This window comes from Nycticebus coucang, chromosome 8 (genome assembly GCF_027406575.1).
Source record: "Nycticebus coucang isolate mNycCou1 chromosome 8, mNycCou1.pri, whole genome shotgun sequence".
NCBI lineage: Eukaryota > Metazoa > Chordata > Mammalia > Primates > Lorisidae > Nycticebus > Nycticebus coucang.
In genome coordinates, this window is record NC_069787.1 from 67,215,629 (window position 1) to 67,237,206 (window position 21,578).

The 21,578-nt window shown below is 37.9% G+C and overlaps 1 protein-coding gene across 2 annotated transcripts in view; it reads left to right on the top strand.

Moving 5' to 3' along the window:
* Positions 1 to 21,578, top strand: part of UBE2E2 (ubiquitin conjugating enzyme E2 E2) — a 423,851-nt gene that overhangs the window by 378,491 nt on the left and 23,782 nt on the right. The window contains exon 6 of one of the 2 annotated variants that reach the window (XM_053599311.1): positions 2,697 to 2,729. The exons of the other annotated variant lie outside the window; for it this stretch is intronic. Coding sequence (XP_053455286.1) covers positions 2,697 to 2,728 — 32 coding nt within the window. The 3' untranslated portion in view covers position 2,729. The remainder of the gene's footprint in view (positions 1 to 2,696; positions 2,730 to 21,578) is intronic. 2 annotated transcript variants of the gene reach the window in all.

The window sequence follows — 21,578 nt, forward strand, 5'->3', positions numbered from 1 at the left end:
CCTGTCTTCAAAGCAGACTGTCATAACAGGAATGCAAGGAAAAAAGAAACTATCCTAGAACAACCACTGTAATTGACTACATAGACACCAGATTTCTTCTGAAATGTGTAACTTTTTTAAAGTGAGAAACATGTAAGTAGAAATATATGGCATATAAATAACTTCAGGCTGTTTTCTTTATTTTGTAAAGAATTGACCTCTCTTTTAGATTATTATATGCTAAATTCCAAAAATCACTCTAATCAGTATTTTCAAATATGGATGTAGATAGACTTTGATTTATTGTTATTTAACTTCTCTGACACCTTATGCATAGAAAGTATACTTTTGTTATACTTTGTCCCCTATTGTTTAAGTAAACATTAAATTGCTACTGTTAATCAATGTACCTGATATTTTTAATACCAGGAGAATAAATAAAGTCCAAAAACTTTATTAAAGACTTTGGGTTCTAGCTTAGTATTATCTGTAGAATCCCAGGACGCTGTCTCCTTTTGCTTCACAGGTTCCCATAGTCTTACAGGTTCCTATAGTTTTACTCTAAATCAGTTCGGAAATACTGCTGTTCATGCTATGGAAGTTCTGGGAAAATTGAGGATTCATTGAGAGGGATGGATAAAATCAGGGAATATACACACCATAAAGAGAAGAACATTTCCGTTATATGAATTAAAGAAGATTAACAAAAGTGATTCTATGCCATCCTAAATTTGGTTAAGAAAAAAAAATGTGCGTTTTGAGTACTTATCTTGACCTATATATTCATGAATTCAAGCTGTAAGTGATATTGGAAGGATTTCCTTCCTGTCAATTCTGCAAAAATAAGCTATTTAGTTATCTTACAAGGAATACTAGTATATAATAATGAGAACAAAAGATTCGATTATATTACTTTATCGAAGAATGATTTTTCTAGGAAATAATAAAAAAAGAAAGCTGAAATTACATGATCATAGGTTTAGATCCTGGATCACCTTGTATGACACTTGTATGACACCTTGTATGATCACTTGTATGACAAGTAAAGGGGATTCCTCTTCAACTCAAAGAGTTTTGTGACCAAGCAAGAATTCCCTATATATAGCCCATGGTGTTTCTACTTTGTGTAGGCAGGTCTTTATCTACCATAACCATCATTGATGGTAAGAAAGAAGTAGAAAGAAAACCATTGATTTATTTCCTGAGCACCCAATTTTCCCAGGTGAAAAAGAGCATTGCACCAGTGATCCTAGAAAGGTGGGAGGATGGCTTGAGCCCTGGAGTGTGAAGTTGCCTTGAGCTATGATGATGCCACTGCATTCTAGCCAGGTGATAGGGTGAGACCTCGTCTCAAAGTAAAAAAAAAAAAACAGCATTGGCTGTTTATTATTTTTTGATAGGTTCTTATCCAGAAAAGCTGACATACATAAAAATTTGTTATTTTCATAGCTTAAATACAAATCTCTGGTAGGTATGATTCTTTTAAATATGGTTAAAACTAAACTTTACCATATTTACTGACAACATGGGATACCTTTAAAATGTCTTTGAAGTTTCGCCCTCATCTCTTAACAAAAAGGACCTTTGGAGAAATTGCACTCATTTGATTAAGAAGAAAATACAATGCAATCTATACTTGTCATCTTCATGTGTCTTTTTCTCACTTCCGTTTTCTTACTCCAGACCTATGGAATGGCTGTCCATTGAGCTTGACCTGCAGAGTACTACCATGTCTCCCTTAGGGTGGTAATCTGAGATTGCATTGTTTCTTTTTGACCTTTATAGATGTGTCCATGTATGCTTTTTAGAATTCTGATTGGTATGTGTGCTATAATAGCATATGCAGTAAAAATCTTACCAATTCAGTATAATTAAGAAAAGGTCATTTTTAATGAATTGTGGGAAATTTTAAATGAGTGAAGACTTAATAGTTCTTAAGTATGCATAGGCATATTAGTAAAATCTTTAAACTAGCCAGCCCCTAGACTCTGCTTTATCAAGGAAAGGGCTGAAGTGAGGTTTTTACACATTTACAAAAACAGAGAAAATGGATACAATGAACCCTAATATGTCCCTCACCTAATATCAAAACTGTAACCTACATTTAGTAAGCTTTAGGTATTTTTTACAGGTTATCAAAGACTTTTTTATTAGACAAGCCAAATATTCTCAGATAATACTAGGGAGTTTTTTGGTGTGATTTTTGTTTACTTGTTTTAGAAACAGAGTCTTTATGGTCCAAGCAGCTCTTGAACTCCTGGCTTCAAGAAGTCCTACCAGTTCAGCCTCCCAAATAGCTGTGATTACAGGTGCATGACACTAAGCCCAGCTAATATTGTTTTATACTGTTAATTCTCATAGCAGCTGTTTTTAAACAAGATACTATTGTAAACTTCAGAACTGTTTGCCATATCAGAATTATTATTAACCTTAAATTAGCAACAGTCAAGGTAAGGATATGTTACAGAAGGGTATAATATGAGATCTCACAAGTTCACAAACTCATTCTAGAAAAAGTGCTACATAGCTCATTGCCTAATATCACTACCACCTTCAAGGTACTCCCCTTGGGAAGTTATGCACAGCACCTACTCTGCCCTTCAAAGCAATTTTGGAACTTTTTTTTCTGTAACGGCCATCAGAGTTGTCATAGTATTATCCTTGAGCTTTTGAATGTTACCAATATGTCTTCCTTTCAATATTTCCTTTATCTTCAGGTAAAGAAAAAAGTTGCGTGGGATCTAGATGAGGTGAGTGGGGAGGACGTGCCATTACAGCTATTTGTTCACTGGCTAAAAACTCTCTCACTTACAGTGCTGCGTGACCTGGTCATTGTCATAATCCAAAAGCTGCACCTTTCTCATGCCAGGATTTTCGGTTGAGGCTGTATTGTTTCTCCATTGACATTTACCTGGTCTGCTATGCTTTTCACAGTCAGCCAACAATTTTTGATGTACAATTAAATGAATTTTGGCTATGCTTTTATCAGTTCTGCTTGTTGCTGGCCGCCCTGACCTCTCTTCACCAGTGATGCTTCCTCTCGCCTCAGAAAAACATTTAAAATCCATTTGTACACTGCTGTTTTCTTCATGGCATTATTCTCCTAAACTTGGACTAACATGTCCCTGATTTCACTTCCATTCTTGCCAAATTTAACAAGAAATTTAATGTTTGTTCATTGCTCTGATTCAAGCTTCAACATTCTCATGGCAGCACACACACACAAAAAATGCAACAATAAGGAATGACACTCTGCGAGATACTGCCACGTGTTGACATGAACACAACTGTGAGACTGATATACCAAAGTTATGAAACTTACGGAGTTGTTTGTACAGTGCTAAGCACATAGTGGCAAGTTCACAAACTTAACTGTCAGAGCTTGTTTGTGTTACTGTGAGAGGTAGACTACTGAGTAAAGTTAAGGGTTTTTTTAAGGAGAAAGAGAGAAATATTTACACAGTATACTTAAGTAATATATATTTGAAATTATAATATATTGTAGTGTTTAATATAGAAATTAGAGGGCAGGCATGGTGGCTCATGCCTGTAATCCTAGCACTCTGGGAAGCCGAGACTAGCTGATTGCCTAAGCTCACAGGTTCCAGACCAGCCTAAGCAAAAGTCAGACCCCGTCTCTAAAAATAGCCAAGTGTTGTGACAGGCTCCAGATACTCAGGAGGCTGAGACAAGAGAATCACTTAAGCCCAAGAGTTTGACGTTGCTATGAGCTGTGACACTCTGGCACTCTACCGAAGATGACAAAGTGAAACTCCGTCTCAAAAAAAAAGAAAGAAAGAAAGAAAAAATGGAAATTTTAATCTGAAACAACATAATAAAATCTTTTAATTATTCAGAAATTAATTTTTACATGATTATGATTGAATAACATTTTCCTTTTTTAATTTGGCTATTTGAGGTCATCTGGTATCTTGGGAGAAATAACATAATTATGAAAATTTGAAGCATTAATATAATCTTACTAATGTCTTATTCTGGAGCCATAACAACTGAGCAGTTACCTTTCTTTTTCCTTATTTTCAAACTTAGCTTTCCATTCAGTATCTGGCCCCAGGCATGGTGCTATTAGTAACAACATTTATAATAATTCTTTTTTAAAAACGACACTTCTGAAATGTCAGATTAATTATTCCTACACAACTCTGCAAAAAGTACTTTCTTTTTTTTTCTCTCTTTATGTTCATTCTCATTTTAAGAGCTACAGAAGCATAATACTTGTGTTATGGGTGTTGAATTTTTTATTACATCATATTGGTGAAGAATTCACATGATAAGCAGTATAGCAGTTCCTTTAAACGACAAGCATATTTCTTACCACAATAGGAGTGTTCTTGGAAAAAAAAAATAAATGACAATATTTTAGATGTATTTAAAGAACTTTCTGTTTAAAGAGTATCTTACAGATAAACATATTGCCTCATGAAACTATTTACAAAGTTGAATAATGAGTCTCTTTTTTGAAAGTACAGTATTTATTCCCCCTATAATTCACTGCCGCTTTCCATCTGAAGACATTTTCCCAAATAAGTCATATTGTTTGTGATAGTCAAGCACCTAAACCAGCCAACAAATGACAGTCTGTGTGCCTGTAAGCTGGTACCTTTTGGGATAGTACCCGTTCATACTAGGGATGTAAACCAACCACCTTTGTTTTATATATTGTGTACACACATGTATCAGGGACTTTTTGTTCATATTGGTTGCTATGATGGAAGCATATTGATACACAGTCTAATTTAAATATAAGGGAAAATAGGAAGTTTGGAGGTATGTAGAGGAGTTGTTTTTATTGTTTATCTAGATTTGAGATGTCAGCATTATATTTTTATATGAAAAAACTCTAGAGCTCAGCTAATACTGCATGAATAAACTTTGCTTCACTGGGGCAAAGGCATGTAAATGCCAGCCACCCCTGGTTCTCTGTTCATTTACCTGAGATATTTTTATCTTGGTTAGGGTCTAATAGGGCTGGTATATTTTAACGTCACACTTATTCCAAATGATTCTGTGCCTGCAGGGGATATATGTTTTCAGTGGATTCACAATCAAAATATTGTGGTTAGTTTTTATTTGAGATTGTTAAAGTTAATAGTCTGTATCCAGTTTGCTAAAAGTTTTTAAGTGAAAGATTACTGTTTAAGGGAGGATTTTGTTTGCTTATTTGTTTAATTCTCTAGAGAAATTTTTTAACATTGCAGTATTGCAACTAGGCAAGATGCCTTTGATTTACATGTGGGAGTTACATTTGAGGAATTTAAGCCATGTTTATATTCACAGTGTTAATGTTGAAGAAAAGATATCTTAGGTGGAAAAAAAAAATATATAGTCCTTGATAATGTACCTACACTGGCTTATTTCTTTTTTTTTTTTTTTTTCAAAATGGAAATAAATATCCTTATTGTTTTTTCTCATTTGTTTCTTTTTTTTTTTTGAGACAGAGCCTGAAGCTGTCACCCTATAGAGTGCTGTGACATCACAGTTCACAGCAACCTCCAACTCCTGGGCTCAAGTGATTATCCTGCCTCCGCCTCCCAATTAGCTGGGACTATAGGCGCCCACCACAACACCTGGCTATTTTTTGGTTGCAGCTGTCATTGTTGTTTGGCGGGCCCGGGCTGGATTCGACCTGCCAGCTCAGGTGTATGTGGCTGGCACCTTAGCCGCTTGAGCCACAGGCACCGAGCCTAATTCATTCTTTTTAATCAACCATCTTTCAAGATAAGAATTTAGTTTTCTTTTCTTTCTTTTTTTTTTTTTTTTAGACAGTCTCACTCTGTAGCCCTCAGTAGATTGCCATGGCATCACATAGTCCACAGCAACCTCAAACTCCTGGGCTTAAGCAATTCTTTTGCCTCAGCCTCCCAAGGAGCTAGGACTACAGGCATCTGCCACAACACCCAGCTATTTTTTGTTGCAGTTGTAATTGTTATTTAAATGGCCAAGGCCAGGTTCGAACCCACCAGCCTAGGTGTATGTGACTGACACCATAACCACTGTGCTATGGGTGCTGAGCCAAGAATTTAGTTTTCATTTGAGGCACTTTGTTCTAGAAACTCAAATTTGGTGGGATTCAGTGAAGTATCTTTGTCAATTAAGTTTGTCTTGTTGTAATCTTGGTATAAATTTAGATACACTGACCTCAGCTTTTGGCCCTGACTTTGACCTATTTCTGCTTAGCATTTCCCTATGCAATTTTATTGCTGTATAATGAATATAAGTCTAGACGTGGATTAGCTGTTGTTATAAATTTTTAGTTACAAAGTCTGTTGCTCTACCTGCAATAATAGCCTCTAATTTGTTGTGTTAGAAGTTGATCTCGTTTTTTTAAAAAACTGTTGCATCTTAATTTATGGTGAAAATTCTCTTAAATTTACTTTTTAGAAGACACAGTTTTGGAATTTCCTTCTTAAAAATTACCAATGATTTATTTTTTGGTTTGGAAAAACACTAAGGAGATGGTCTGGAATCAGTACTTATTATCAGTTTCTGCACTCTCCAAAATGGAGGCCTTTTCCACTAAACTCAATCTCGCTCTCACTGTTCAAATGTAATACATGTAATGTATCTGTATTTTAGGTGTTTTTCTCCCCCTGAGTTATCTTTTAAATCTTTGGTGTCTGATGCTCTGTAGAGAATTTGGTGAAGCTGTTAAAGCTACTTGTTCTGCAGTTGTCAGTGAAAGGCTCTGTAAATGAAAATGGGAAATTGGAAAGGGAAGTGGATCCTCAGTATAAATAAATGTGATTCTTTATTCATATCTGAATGTCTTTTACTCAGAACGTTTACCCAAGAAATGACTCAAAGATTTTCTTTCCCTAACTTGAAAAATTTCTGAAAAATGAAGACCATTTCAAATTTTAATGAACTTTTTAAAAATTATTTTAATAGAGATAATTAAAATATAGTAAAGATTACAGTGACAACAAAACTCAGACGATTCATTCTCCTCACTCTAGAGTAAAAAACTTTCCTTTAATAACAAGGAAAGAATTATATGTTTTAGATTAGAAGTCTTTCCTATTTCTCTAGTAACCTCACAGTTTTTTGTTCTTTTTTTATCTTAAGGTAATTTAGACCCAGGAAAAAGTTCGTCCCTCTTTAAGAGTAGTCCTCTTTCCTCTGTAGTTATTTGCTTGTTCTTTGTTTGTTTGTTTGTTTGTTTGTTTGACTGTTTTTATTTTTTTTGCTTAGGCCATCAGACAGCACTATACTAATTTAATGCTCAATCACAATCACTATATAACATTTATAATTAGTATATATGCTAACTAACCATGTTTTTACCCCATGTTTTTATTCATGCTTTTTTAAGACGTTGATTCTTCTTCTTCTGTTATGATTATTTTATTGAGCATATGTATTTTATTTTAAATTGACTTGTTTGCCAAAGTGAGGTTTATGAATAAGAGATTAAACATATTTGCATGGTAAGTTGAAGAAACACATTTCATAGCTACCCAGCACTCGCTATTTGGGTGTATTTACAGCTTCTCTGACAGCTTCACAACCATGTCAGGCTTAGCTGATTTTGTTCCAACATCAAGACTTATTTTTCATATTCTCCAGCTGTTCTATAGGCTCTTGGTCTCCGCATAAACAGGAAGGTTTCAGTTGTTCCCAGGCAGAGATTTGCCACAAGTGTGTCTTATCTACCATTTAAAATACCGGGAAGTGATGAGATTATTAAGTAGCTGACTATGGTCTGTATAAAATAATTCTTAGTCTTTACCACTTGCTGTTGTTAAACTTTAAGTGCTATTTCTTTGTTGGTTAATTTATTTGCAATTTAGATTTCTGTCACCTTTTAGTTCACGTCTGTAATGTGGTGATCTGTTAATACAGGATGCATGCTGTTGGTGAACTAAATCATTCTAATGAAATCTATTATCAGAAACACCTATACTTGGCTTATAAATAACATAGCATGGATTTTACTTTATGATAATTTAAAAAGTAAAAATATTTAAAAATTTGATAAGAGCATTAAACATCTTCCAAGATGTTGATCACCCTGTCCTCAGATGGATCCTAAAGCTTAGAAGGCCATGGTGCCTTGATCCTCTCTTCCTAAATAGGAGACATTCTTTCTACCACAGTACAGTCATGTGGCTATCATGTTCCCCATTCAAGTGACCTTTCAGAGTATATCACCATCTGAAACTACCACCCATCCCTAAGGCTACCGCTGGATGTAATCACACTGACTTTTGTTTTTGTTTTGTTGAGAGGTGGATTGCCAGGGCTGGTCTCTTAACTCCTCAGCTTTCCAAGGTGTTAGGATTATAGGTGTGAGCCTCTGTGCCTGGCCCATGCTGACTTTTAAAGAATCTTTATACCCAGAGAATTTGTTGATGAAGCTATTCTCATACTTTGTTAGTAGCTATCTAATGTCCTCAGGGACCAGGTGTGAATACTGGTGGGAAGAGTGATACTCGTAATGTGAAGCAGTAGTCTCTTCCTTTCTGTCTGCAGATAGAAATAGCCAAATTGAAATAAAAATAAATAAACAAAGAAAAAAGAAATAGCCAAATTGGCTGGGCACGGTGGCTCATACCTGTAATCCTAGCACTCTGGGAGGCCAAGGCCAGAGGATCCCTTGAGGTCAGGAGTTCAAGACCAGCCTGAACATGAATAAGATTCCACCTCTACTAAAAATAGAAAAACTAGCTGGTCGTGGTGGTAGGCACCTGTAGCCAGGAGGCTGAGGCAGAAAAATTGCTTGAGCCCAAGAGTTTGAGGTTGCTGTGAGCTAGGCTGAGGCACAGTGGTTCACACCTATAGTCCTAGCACTTTGGAAGGCTGAGGCAGAATGATCCCTTGAGCTGAGGAGGTAGAGACCAGCCTAGGCAACCCCCACTCTCTACCAAAAAGAAGAAGAAAACAAAAGTCAGCGTGATTACATCCCGGGGCCTCCTGAGTGATGGGTGTTAGTTTTAGAAGGTGTTATATTCTGAAAGGTTACTTGAAAGGGTAATGTAATAGCCACATAACTGTATTCAGATAGACAAAAGTGTCTCCTGAGTTCCAGACCAGCCAGGGCAAGAACAAAATCCTGTCTTTACCAAAAATAGAAAAAGAAATAGCCAGCATGGTGGTGTGTACCTGTAGTTCTAGCCACTTGGGAGCTGAGGCAAGAGGATCACTTGAGCCCAGAAGTGTGAGGTTCTAGAGAGCTGTGATGATGCCACTGCACTCTACCCAGGGGGACAGAACAAGACTGTTTCTAAAAAAAAAAAAAGGAAATCCAAATTATATTTTTATTTATTTTTATCTCTATGATAATGTGACTTAGCTTGTAGCATTTATTAAAATAGTATAACCTGTGAATATTTTATGTGCTATGTTGGTGGCTACTGTTCTTCTTGTCTGGTAGGTAGGAGTGGCCCCATCAGCTCTCACAAGGGCTGTATAACACTAACTCTGAAAGTATGGCTGAACACTGTGAGTGATGCTGGGAGAGATGCCAATCTCTCCCAATACATACCTTTTTAATGCCGTAAACTTTTCCCCCAGTTAAACAGTTTCTTTCTTTAACTCAGTTTATAAAGTAAATTTTTTTTTTTCTTTTTTTGCAGTTTTTGGCTGGGGCTGGGTTTGAACCCGCCACCTCCGGCATATGGGGCCAGTGCCCTATTCCCTTGAGCCACAGGCGCCACCCCTTATAAAGTAAATTAACTTTGAAGTTCTATGCTCTGTAAGTAGCCCTGCTAAAGCAGTATCATGCACATAGCATAATAATCTCATTTGGTTTTCTGAGCATTTTTGTCTTGTGTATGAATGGCAAGGCCTTACGCGAAAACCCTAGATCTGCAGTGTGGAGTTGTTTTATATTGTTCAGCTCTAAGCTGTTGCCCCTATCTTCACTGCATTTCTGCATGACTTCTCTGAGTCATAGTGACATGCCCTTGCTTGCATCTTTTTAGCAAACTCTAGACTCACCAGTGTTAGACAGTTCGTGAAGGGTTATACCGTGCCATGTTTAAAAGGATGAAGTCAAAGGAGCTAAATTATACAGAAGCAAAATTATTCCTGAAGCTGTCAGGAAAACTGGAATCTTGACCCAGCTCTCTCACTAACTAATTGGTGACCTTAGATAAATCAGTGCTCTCATTTGTGAATTGAAGACCTTACTTTTGACCCTGACCCTTGCAGCATTATTGTAAGGGAGAAAAAATGGTATGTGTAGAGCTCTGTAAATACTTTGAAAACTATGAGTATCATTCCGTGTAATATTATTGAACTGAGGCTCAGATTAGCTGTGTAAGGTGTGATGACCTTGCCTTTGAAATGTCTAAAAAAGCACTTTCATTCCCTGCATAAGATGTTTAGATGGTTTTTCCACAGTTGTGTGAGTTTGGAATTTAGTCTGTGGAATGTATCATACTTTCTGTAAGGAAAACTAATGGGAAGAATGAATTGTAAGTTGAAACTGACTTAATGATTTCAATTAGCTTTAAACTCCTTTCTTTATACTATTTAGGATTAACCTTTGTCGTGTATAAAATGAATAAGTTTTCTTCTTTATTTCTCAGCACCCATAATGCATAAACTGTATCCACTCAGCCAGATGGGTCTGGCTAAAGAACTCCCCAAGAAACTGCCTTGTTTCAAGCCCAAGCCTTTTTTTAACCTTTACTTCCAGTCCTAATTTTTCTTTGCTCTTTAAGTCTCAGGAATAAAGGACAACTTAAAATATGTCAGGATATTCTATTGAATGACAAGTTCCTGGAGCCTAAAGACTGTGTCTGGTTAAGATGAGAGTGAATCTTAGCTATTTGACTTTTTTTTTTTTGGAGACAGGGTCTCACTTTGTCACCCTCTTTAGAATGCTGTGGCATCATAGCTCACAGAAACTTTATACTCCTGAGCTCAAGCAATCCTCTTGCCTCAGCCTTTTAAAGATCTGGGACTACAGGCACCCACCACAACACCCGGCTATTTTTACATCTCGCTTTTTTGCTCAGGCTGGTCTTAAACTCCTGAGTTCAAGCAGTCCATCTGCTTCAGCTTCCCAGAGTGTAGGGATTATAGGCATAAGCTACCACGTCCAACCCTACCTGTTTGACTTCCACTTCTGGCTTTGAAGAAACAGCAGGAACCAGAGTTACACTCCTAAAACTCAGCATTAGAAAACTGGCAGAAAACTTTGGCTCAGTGGGTAGGGCACTGGCCCCATACACCGAGGGTGGGGGTTTCAAGCCCGGCCTCGGCCAAACTGCAGCAAAAAAATAGCCAGGCGTTTTGGCGGGTGCCTGTAGTCCCAGCTACTCAGGAGAGGCTGAGGCAAGAGAATCGCCTAGGCCTGTGAGTTGGAGGTTGCTGTGAGCTGTGTGATGCCATGGCACTCACCAAGGGTGATGAAGTAAGACTCTGTCTCTACAAAAAAATAAAAAAGAAAAGAAAACTGGCAGAAGAGATCCCCAAAAGACGAGAAACATGAGGTGATTCCTACAGTTGCCCCAAGCTTACTACCTTTTCAGGCTGCTGCATAGAAGGAGAAAGAAACTAGAGAGAGCCTCGTAGTCTCACTAAGCTGAGGAGACAGATAGGAGTTGGCTCACATCTGTGGGGCAGAAACTCAGGGAAGAGGGACTATATAGAGAAAGCTCTCGAGATCTGAAAAGAGATCTCCTTGAGTCTTTGGTAAGGTTTGCATATAGTCATCAGATCATATTGCCTTTATTAGTAGAAATAAATTAACTCTAAACTAAGACTGCCTTGAGTCTTTCCTAACAAAGTTTATTTGGGGTTTTGGGTTTGGGGGTGTTGTTTGTTTTAAGACAGGATCTCACTCTGTCACCTGGGGTAGAGTGCAGTGGCGTCTTCATAGCTCACGCAACCTCAAATTCCTAGGCTCAAGTGATCTTCTGCCTCAGCCTCTCAAGTAGCTAATTTTTCTATTTTTTGTGGAGACAGAGTCTTGCTTTTGACCTTAAACAGTCCTCCCACCTAGGCCTCCCAAAGTGCTAGGGTTACAAGTATGAGCCACCCAGAGTTTAAAAGCAAGCCTTGATAGGATTAAACTACTGCTAAATAACTGCCTATTAAAGTACAATGTTCTGAAAGGAATATAACATATTTCAAAACCCAACAATGTAAAATTCACAATGTTCAACATTCAAAAGTGTATTACCATGCATTTAAAAAGCAAAAAAATAGAATTTATAACTAAGAGAAAATAAATAAAAATAGAAAAGTCTAAAGTTAAATTTTCATTGATAAAAGGGCAAACTTTTGGTTACTAAAGCATCATTGTAGTTTTTAATTAATACACGGTGGCCACACAGGCATGGGAAGAATGTGCACATTCACACAAACAGTGGCCCAAGCAGGAACTGATTTTTTTTCTCATAAACCAATGTTGAATCAAGAGATGTTATTTGAGTACCTGCTGTAATTCATACTGAGATTTAACTTCCAGATCTTTCACTCAGTTTTCCAAATATAAGGAGCATAGCAGACTATGGTTGTAATATTCAACCAGAAGATAGGATGGAAACATATTTTTTTAACATCAAGAAGGAAATTCTTAAATGACTACGCCATTTTCTTCTTAAATGTTTTCTAATCTAAGGTTATTTAAATAGTTACAGAGGCAGTGGACATTTTACAATTTAAGTAGTCAAATAAGTGATAACATTATTCCCATGCTATTACCCCACCCCTGAAAACCTATTTCCAGTGTGGATTTTCTATTTGTGGCCCTGGAGATGCAAATTGGGTCTGACTTCATATCTTAATTATGTATCCATGTGACTATAGTTAGGTTCTCACCAGATACCATTTGATGGTTTCACTGTCCATGAAAAATACAATGAGAAGAATCGTAGACCAAGGTCCAAGTAAGTCTTAGTACCAAGGTGTGGAGGCTGTACTTGGTGCTGTACCAGAGCCAAAGTACATCCTTAGGCATCACCCAGGAGGCCTCTGGCCACCCTCAGGGTCATCACTGGACTTAAGGGAAGAGAAATATCCTACAAGTTGTTCCTGGGGAAACCATTAAATATTGCCCTTCAACAACTACTGTCCAGCAGCAGATTGAGTGTACTTGACACCACTGGCTATATGTTTAAAATGATTAAAACATGGTTCGATGCCTATAACTCAAGCAGCTAAGGCGCCAGCCACATACACCAGAGCTAGCAGGTTCGAATCCAGCCCAGGCCTGCCAAACAGCAATGACAACTACAACCAAAGAATAGCCAGGCATTGTGGTGGGCGCCTGTAGTCCCAGCTACTTGGGAGGCTGAGGCAAGAGAATCACTTAAGCCCAAGAGTTGGAGGTTGCTGTGAGCTGTGATGCCATAGCACTCTACCGAGGGCGACAACTTGAGACTCTGTCTCAAAAAAAAAAAGTAAATTGTATGGTATATGTATATGTGTGTGTGTGTGTGTATATAATCACAGTAATAATTATCGTTTACTTTCTGAAAGTAGCTTCCTAGAGACAACAAAAAGCTTTCCCTAAAGGTTAAGAGTGACAGGGTGATTCAGAATGGGAAAGACAGGAAAGAAAAGTAGAGAAACAAGCCCTCTCTACCACTGTAGCTGAAATGAAATGAATCCAGAGGCATTAACACCCAGATGGCAGTTAGGGTAAGTAATATCCGTTGACTTTTCTCCTGTTCTTTTGCCAGGTTTGGTGATGATAATGAATATGGTAACAGTAACAACAGTGACAGCTGGCCATTTTTTGAGCCAAGCTTCTACTAGGAACTGTATTCAGTGCTACTCATTAGTTTTCCCATTTAATCTTCTCAGCCACCCTATAAGGTGAGCAGTAATATTATCTGCATTTTGCAAATGAGACAACAGGCTCAGAGGGTTTAAGTATGAGTTTAAGGCTCATACTTGTCCAGGTATGGGTCGGAGCTAGGATTTATACTCAAGGAATTTGACTCCAGAACTTGAGCTCTTGCCAGCTGCCCCAACAGTGGTCTCTGTGTGTGAAACAGCTGGGATGCAGCTTCTGTAAACTGGAAGCACATTGGTACCTTAAGTTCCATCACTGATTTGTTAGAACAACTATTTACCAAACTCTGATTTAGGCCCAGAGCCAGGAGATGAGAGGGGTTAGTTTTTAAAAACAAACGAACAAAAAAAAAACCCTACTTGGGTCAAAGTCCCTGCTCTCTTAAGGAGTTTAAATTCCAAGAGTCTGGCCAGGTGCGATGGCTCATGCCTATAATCCTTTGGAATTACAGCACTTTGGGAAACCAATGCAGGTGGATCACCTGAGCTCAGGAGTTCCAGACCAGCCTGAGTAAAAGTAAGACCCCATCTCTACTAAAAATAAGGAAAAATAACTAGCTAGACATGGTGGCACATGCCTATAGTCCCAGCTGCTCGGGAGGCTGAGGTAAGAGGATTGCTCAAACCCAGGAGTTTGAGGTTGCTGTGAGCTATGACGCCACGGCACACTGTGCAGGCTAACAGAGACTTTGTCGCAAAAAAATAATAAAGTGCAAGAGTCTGACAGTAAGCAAATTACTTAAAACCAGAAGTTGGGGCCAGAACTTGTGCTCACCTGAGGGCCAAGGTGACCTGTAACTGGAGCCCTGTGCCTGATAATGCCTGCTCGGCTGAGATGCTCCACAGTTAGAAACGTATACATCACTGTGACTAGGATATGAGGTGCTCCCTATCAGAGAACACTAAAGGCTTTCATCAGCATTTCTGTAGTAGGTGTTCTGGGCAGGATACTGCCACAATTGGATTTATTTAGTGAGTAGAGGTACAGGGTTGGGCATGATATAGAAGTAGGTCAGCTCTTTGTAGGTCATTTGCTCCTCCTACATGGTGGGTTGTTAATACCCAAGCATATCAGACACAGGAGGCAAATTCCACAATACGTACTACCACCCTTCCGTCCCCCCCAACAAAGGTGCCTTGTCTCCTTGAACCCTCTTCTTCAGAAGACCCTAGCACTCTCTACAAAGGGAGGATGACAAGAAGGAAGAAAGCTCTGTATGAGCAAGATCACAGAAGCAAATTGCTGTCAAACATGAAATTGTTCTTAACTGATCTGTTCATTACAAAAATTCGCTGTAACTCACATGCACAGTATACACTCATGGTCTTCTCCGGGAACATGGTTTTAATTGTGGGCTCAGGATTGGCCAGCAGAGGGTAAGGTACAAAAGCAGCTGTCGGGCGGCACCTATGCTCAAGGAGTAGGGTGCCAGTCCCATATACCAGGGGTGGCGGGTTCAAGCCCGGCCCCAGCCAAAAACTGCAAAAAAAAATGAAAAAGAAAAAAGAAATATAGCTGTCTTTGCGGTTCTGAATACCATAGAATCTTATATATAGAAGCCAGGAGTAATGTATAAATGTTCCCTACATTTATTCTTTATAGCATCGAGGTTTTTTATCTGTTTAGTAGTATGTCTGTCAATATTGATATCTGATGATTTCAAGATTCCAGTATCTTATCCAAGATACTTCTGTAATAGCACTCTGAAAATCTCTCTGTGGAAGGGTCCAGGAATAAGCAGTCTTTTGAATTATATTTCATCTAGCTCAACAGTCTTTTTAATGGTATTCATTTGACAGACTCCCCCTCACACAGACTATTCTCACAGGTTTCTAAATGTAAAATAATTTTTCTTTTCATTATTAGTCATTTTAAATTGGCCTATTAATAGCCATTGCAGTTGTTATTAATTACTTCATTTCATAGCATCCTCAAGTGTTCCCTACAGCAGACTTATTTTTAGTACCTAAATTTGGAAGGAATTGTAGTAAGCCCTGAGGGTACTCTACAGGGGCTGCTGTCACTGCCATTACTGTTGGACTGACTTCTCTAGCTACTTAGAGTACGATGGAGGATGGATGGGTGGGACATCTGGAAGTTCACTGGAGCTTAGAGAGGTGTCCATCAGTGGACTAATAGATAAACTGTGTGTGTGCGTGCATGTATGTGAATATGCACGGTGGAATATTAGAACAGCCTCAAAAATGTATGGACATAATGCTAAGTCATAGGACCCAGACATGGAAAGAAAACTATTGTATAATATTGCCTGTAATGTGAGATTTTTTTTTTTTTTTTTTTTAGCAAAGGGCCAAATTAGAATAAAATGGGTTATCAGGGTTGGAGAGTGGGAAAAGAAATAGGGAGATGTAGGTCAAAGTATACAAAGCAAGAAGTATGTAGGATGAGCAAGTAGAAATATCTAATGTACAGCATGAGGCCTATGGGTAATAATAGTGTGTTCAAAATTTTTCCTAAATGAGTAGATTATAGCTTTTCTTGCCACAGGTTGGAGGATACACAGTCAAGGGGATTGAGTAACACTGTGAGATGATGGATAGGTTCATTTCCTTCACTGTAGTAAGTATTTGACTATATATGTGTGTTATCTTTTAACATATGTTCTATACCTTAAATATACAAAATTAAAAATTTTTTTTTAATTATCAATAAGACCAGAGCTACCTCAACAGTAAACGTGAAAAGAAAGCAGATTAGAATTGTGGATATAGCATTGGTTTAAAAACCAGCTGACCCTAAATTTAAAATAAAAGCAATAGTGTATACATTTGAGTTTATTTTAAATTGAGGTTAAAGAATCACTCTTAAGATATGTATTACCAGCTTAAGATTTAGAATTTTGTACTTTTTTGCTACTCGAATGTCTTAACCATGTGTAGCTAAAGAATCCAGCATTTTTCCTCTATACCAGCAAAATTTATATATATTTTTTAAACCTCTGCAATTATTAGTTTGTTAGTATAATCCAGGACTCAGATGTTCGGTATTCCTCCTGAAATTACATAAACAAATGCAAATGGAAAGACTCCAAGTCAAAATTATATAACAAAACAGCACTCCATCACAAAAGCATGTAAAATTACAAGAACTCTATTTTAAAATACTGGCACTTTAAGAGAACAATAATCTCAAAAACCACAAAATTGCCAAATTGTTCCCTAAACTGCTAAGCAAATAAACATGACTCTAATGAATGAGTGTGGGTTTTGTAAGGAAAATTCAAATTCAAACAAATTGAGTAACTTGTATTAAGATGGAAAGTTTAAGCGTCTTCTTTCCTATCAATTGGATTTAAAAAGGGGCAAACCACAATACAAGAAACTATAACCAATTTTAAATGTGGCATTATTTTAATTTTGTTTTGTTTTTGCAGTTTTTGGCTGGGGCTGGGTTTGAACCCGCCACCTCCGGTATATGGGGCTGGCGCCCTACTCCTTTGAGTCACAGGTGCCTCCCTAAATGTGGCATTATTTTAAAGGGCGGCCCAATTAATTAAAGATACTCTAAATGGAGAATCTGAAGTTTCCTGAGCAGTTCATATTTAGGTAAATGGGAAAAAGACATTTACAGCCAGCACTTTGTTAAGTCTTTGCCAGGACTAACATCAACAAAAAATGCAGTATGGCAGTCTTGTATTTTAAGCTCACGCTTCTGGGGCTACATTCTCAGGTCTTCTTTAATGTGGGAACTGCAAAATATAACTGCCATTACATGGTAATGGGAGTTAAAGAATAGAATCTTTATTAATAGAATCTTAAATCTAATGTAAAGATTAGAACATACTTTTCTATTAGTCCTTCAAGGACAGACTTTCAAAACGTTTGATTCTAATAATCCCATGCTGCGAGTAGATTGCTTACTCTTCACTTTGTAAAATGTAAATGGGCTATGTGAAATTTGTCATCAACATTGGAGTTTCAGTTATAGATGAAAACTATCCCAATTTAACTTTTATTACCCCCATCATGATACGCAGGGTGCGTAGACAAAAAGCTTTTTATCAGCTAATTATATGAAAAGATAAACAATGTAATAATTCATGTGATCCATAATGGGCAAAAAGCAAAAGACTAGCTTCCCCTCAGGAAGAAAAATTTCAGACCTATGAAAAGGACAAGAGAACTAATAAAAAAAATTGTATTTACTTAGAAGCATTCAGAATGTCAACGAAACAGCTGCAGCTTTTTTTTTTTTTTTTTTTGCAATTACAGAGTGGTATTCAGTTAACAGAACAACAATTATTTCGTATAAGCTGCATCAGAGACAACTGAAGATGAAAAAACTACCATCCCCATATATAACTAATTTGTGCTGTGCACCAAAAAGGACCTGCTTTAAATTTCTATGCCAATTTACAACCCCCATACTGTACCAGGCAAGGTTAGTGGCTATTGAAAATACCACCAGGACAGGGCTCTGTAAAGACACATTCAGTAGTGTGTTAACTATACAAAAAAAGACACTGTACAGTTTAAAAACAAATCTTACACAGCCTTACATTTCAATTTATTTCTTTAAAAGGAGTGAGTTGTGTACAGGGGGGTTAAATGCTTTATAGACAAGGAAAAAAACTGTGCTAGAACCAACTTATTCATCATCATCCTCGTCTTCTTCATCCTCTTCATCTTCCTCTTCTTCCTTCTTTTTCTCGCTTTTTTCAGCCTTGACAACTCCCTTTTTTGCTGCATCAGGCTTTCCTTTAGCTCGGTATGCAGCAATATCCTTTTTGTATTTTTCCTTCAGCTTTGCAACCTTCTTTTCATCAGGCTGCTTGTCCTCTGCAGCAGTGTTATTCCACATCTCCCCCAGCTTCTTTGCAACATCACCAATGGATAGGCCAGGATGTTCTCCTTTGATTTTGGGGCGATACTCAGAACAGAACAAGAGAAAGGCCGACGGAGGCCTCTTGGGTGCACTGGGATCCTTGAACTTCCTTTTTGTTGCCCCTTTAGGAGGGATGTAGGTTTTCATTTCTCTTTCATAACAGGCCTTGTCCGCCTTTGCCGTATCTTCACATTTTCCTTTCTCTTTAGCAGACATGGTCTTCCACCTCTCTGAGCACTTCTTCGAAAACTCTGAGAAGTTGACTGAAGCGTCTGGGTGCTTCTTCTTGTGCTCCTCTCGGCAAGTTTGCACAAAGAATGCATACGATGACATTTTGCCTCTCGGCTTCTTAGGATCTCCTTTGCCCATGTTTAGTTATTTTTCCTCAGCGAGGCACAGTCGCCCAGTGCCCATCCGGCTCTCACTTGCCCCGGTGCTGTCTCTGTGGAGCTCAATGTACTGCAGTGGCTGTCCAAAATTTATATTTTAAACAAACTCATAAAAATTCATTCTGTGATCCATAAGTAGTTCACATGGAATTGGTATGTTCTGTAGAATTATTCCTTTCTTCACCTATCAATAATGTGTAGTCCTCATTTAACAGTGTGGCAGATAGGTTCTTGGAAACTACAACCTTAAGTAAAACAATGTAAGGAGACCAGTTTACCATAGGTTAACTTACTGATATGAACTAGAGTTACATCCCTATGGCATATTTCTGGTCACAAAAATATTGCCACACATCTAAAGATCAAACCACTTCTGATATTAAACATTGAAATAAATGTGAGCTATCCTTACATATAAGAAAAATTAATAAAAGGAAATAAGATAATTATTCAATTTTGGAGGTGTCAGTGAGTGATGGCAGTGATGGTGGATTCAATTAAGAAATGTTGCAAAAATTTGTACAAAGCAAAAATTGTAAGGAGCACCTCTCTTACCATGCCATCCAAAAATCCCATAAACATATGATGGGATTGCTGAGCACTTTCTTCATACATTTGTGTAGTTATCATAGACTTTTATGAATTTTTACTTTACAATTATTTGTATCTGCTTATTCATTTATTTTCTAGCCTTGTTATTCCACTTGAGGCTCACAGGTGGCCAGAGCCCATCCTGACAGCTTAGGGTACAAGGTAGGAACCAGCTTTAGACAAAAGTCCATTCCATCACAGGGCACATTCTCTCACACTGGGCCAATATAGACATGCCAGTTCACCTGTCATGCACATGTTTGTAACATGGGAGGAAACCAGAGTACCCAGAGAAAACCCATGCAGGCCTGGGGAGGACATGTACATTGACACAGTGGCCCAAGCAGGAAGTGATTTTTTTTCTCTCATAAACCAGTGTTGAACCAATTGATGTTATTTGAGAACAAGCTATAATTTATACTGAGATTCAACTTCCAGATCTTTCCCTCACTTTTCTAAATATGAGGAGCATAGCAGACTCACCTAAAACTTTTTCCAAAGGTAATGCCTCAGTTCTTTATTAGCAAGTCATTCTGTCATTTCTATCATCTTGCCACAAACCAGGCTAAACTCGTCTTCCTTGGAGTATAAGGGGAGCTGACAAATTCCGGTATTAAGTCAATCTTGCTTTCTGTCTATCCTGACATCAACACACTAGGTCAGCCTGTGTCTGAGAGAAGCAGGTCAAAGTGGCTGTCTGACTGTATTTCCCATTGTTATTCCCCAGGGCAATATCCCTTGAAGGTCATATTATTAGATTGTTTATCAAAGGCATATTAACGATAGTAGCTGGGCAAGGGTTGGTTCCACCTAATGCGGTATGTCCTCCAAAACCACTGCTAAGCTTGACACCCTAACAAAATTTGGTTGTCTAAATATTTCACCATGACTTCAAGCTGTTCTCCAATTTACCATGTGTGATTCCACACTTCACTCTCAGACCATAAAAGTACATTGCTTAATACCTTTTTTTCTATAGGATGAAAGTTCAGATAAATGCAAGTATGCAAACTATTTTACTTTATTATTGCTCCTTCCTGCCCCTCCTCTGCACCTCAGTTTATAAACCCAGGCAAACACATATGCACAGACATATTTCTGGGTGTATACACATCTTTTCAGCTTGATCCCTGAGTCTCAGACTTCTATAAAAGCAGGTCTGCTAAATGAGTTCAGCAGATGATGCTTGAACCATCCTAAAATCAGTCTCAAAGAAAAGGTTCAGCAGATTTTCCCTATAATAGACTCTCTTCTTGATTTACTTACAGAATTTCATCCTTAATCTGACTTGTCGTAAATTGAAGGAAATTGGAAGGGATAACATTTGCCAACTTCTTGACTATGGCATTTTTTCTGAGCATTCGCCCTTTGGATATCGTCCATCCAGGATGAGCGTATTAGTTTCAACCCTGCCTGTTTCAACTCTCCTTTTCCCTAAAATCTGCTCATCTAAATGTTATTTATTAACCAATACAAGGACTAAAACCAAATTTTAGGCTTGGCACGCATAGCTCAGTGGGTAGGGTGCCAGCCACGTACACCAAGGCAGGCAGGTTCAAACCCGGCCCAGGCCTGCTACAGAACAATGACAACTGCAACCAACAAAAATAGCCGGGCATTATGGCAAGTGCCTGTAGTCCCAGATGCTTGGGAGGCTGAGGCAAGAGAATCGCTTAAGCCCAAGAGTTTGAATTTGTTGTGAGCTGTGACAGCACAGCACTGTACGGAGGGGGACATAGTGAGACTCTCAAAAAAAAAAAAAAAAGGTATAGACACCTTTAGTCTCATGATAAGTTATTATTTACTAAGAAATTCTAATGAGATCAGTCAAATAAGTCACTAGAAAGTCTTAACACAGGCATAAAGAAGCGATTTACTTAATATGGGCTGAACATAATTGTAACTCCATGGGCTTTAGTTTTGACAAATTAAAAGTAACCAGCTAATGAAATTAAGCACTATAAAGTTTTATTCTGTGTTATCCCTAGAGAAACAATTAT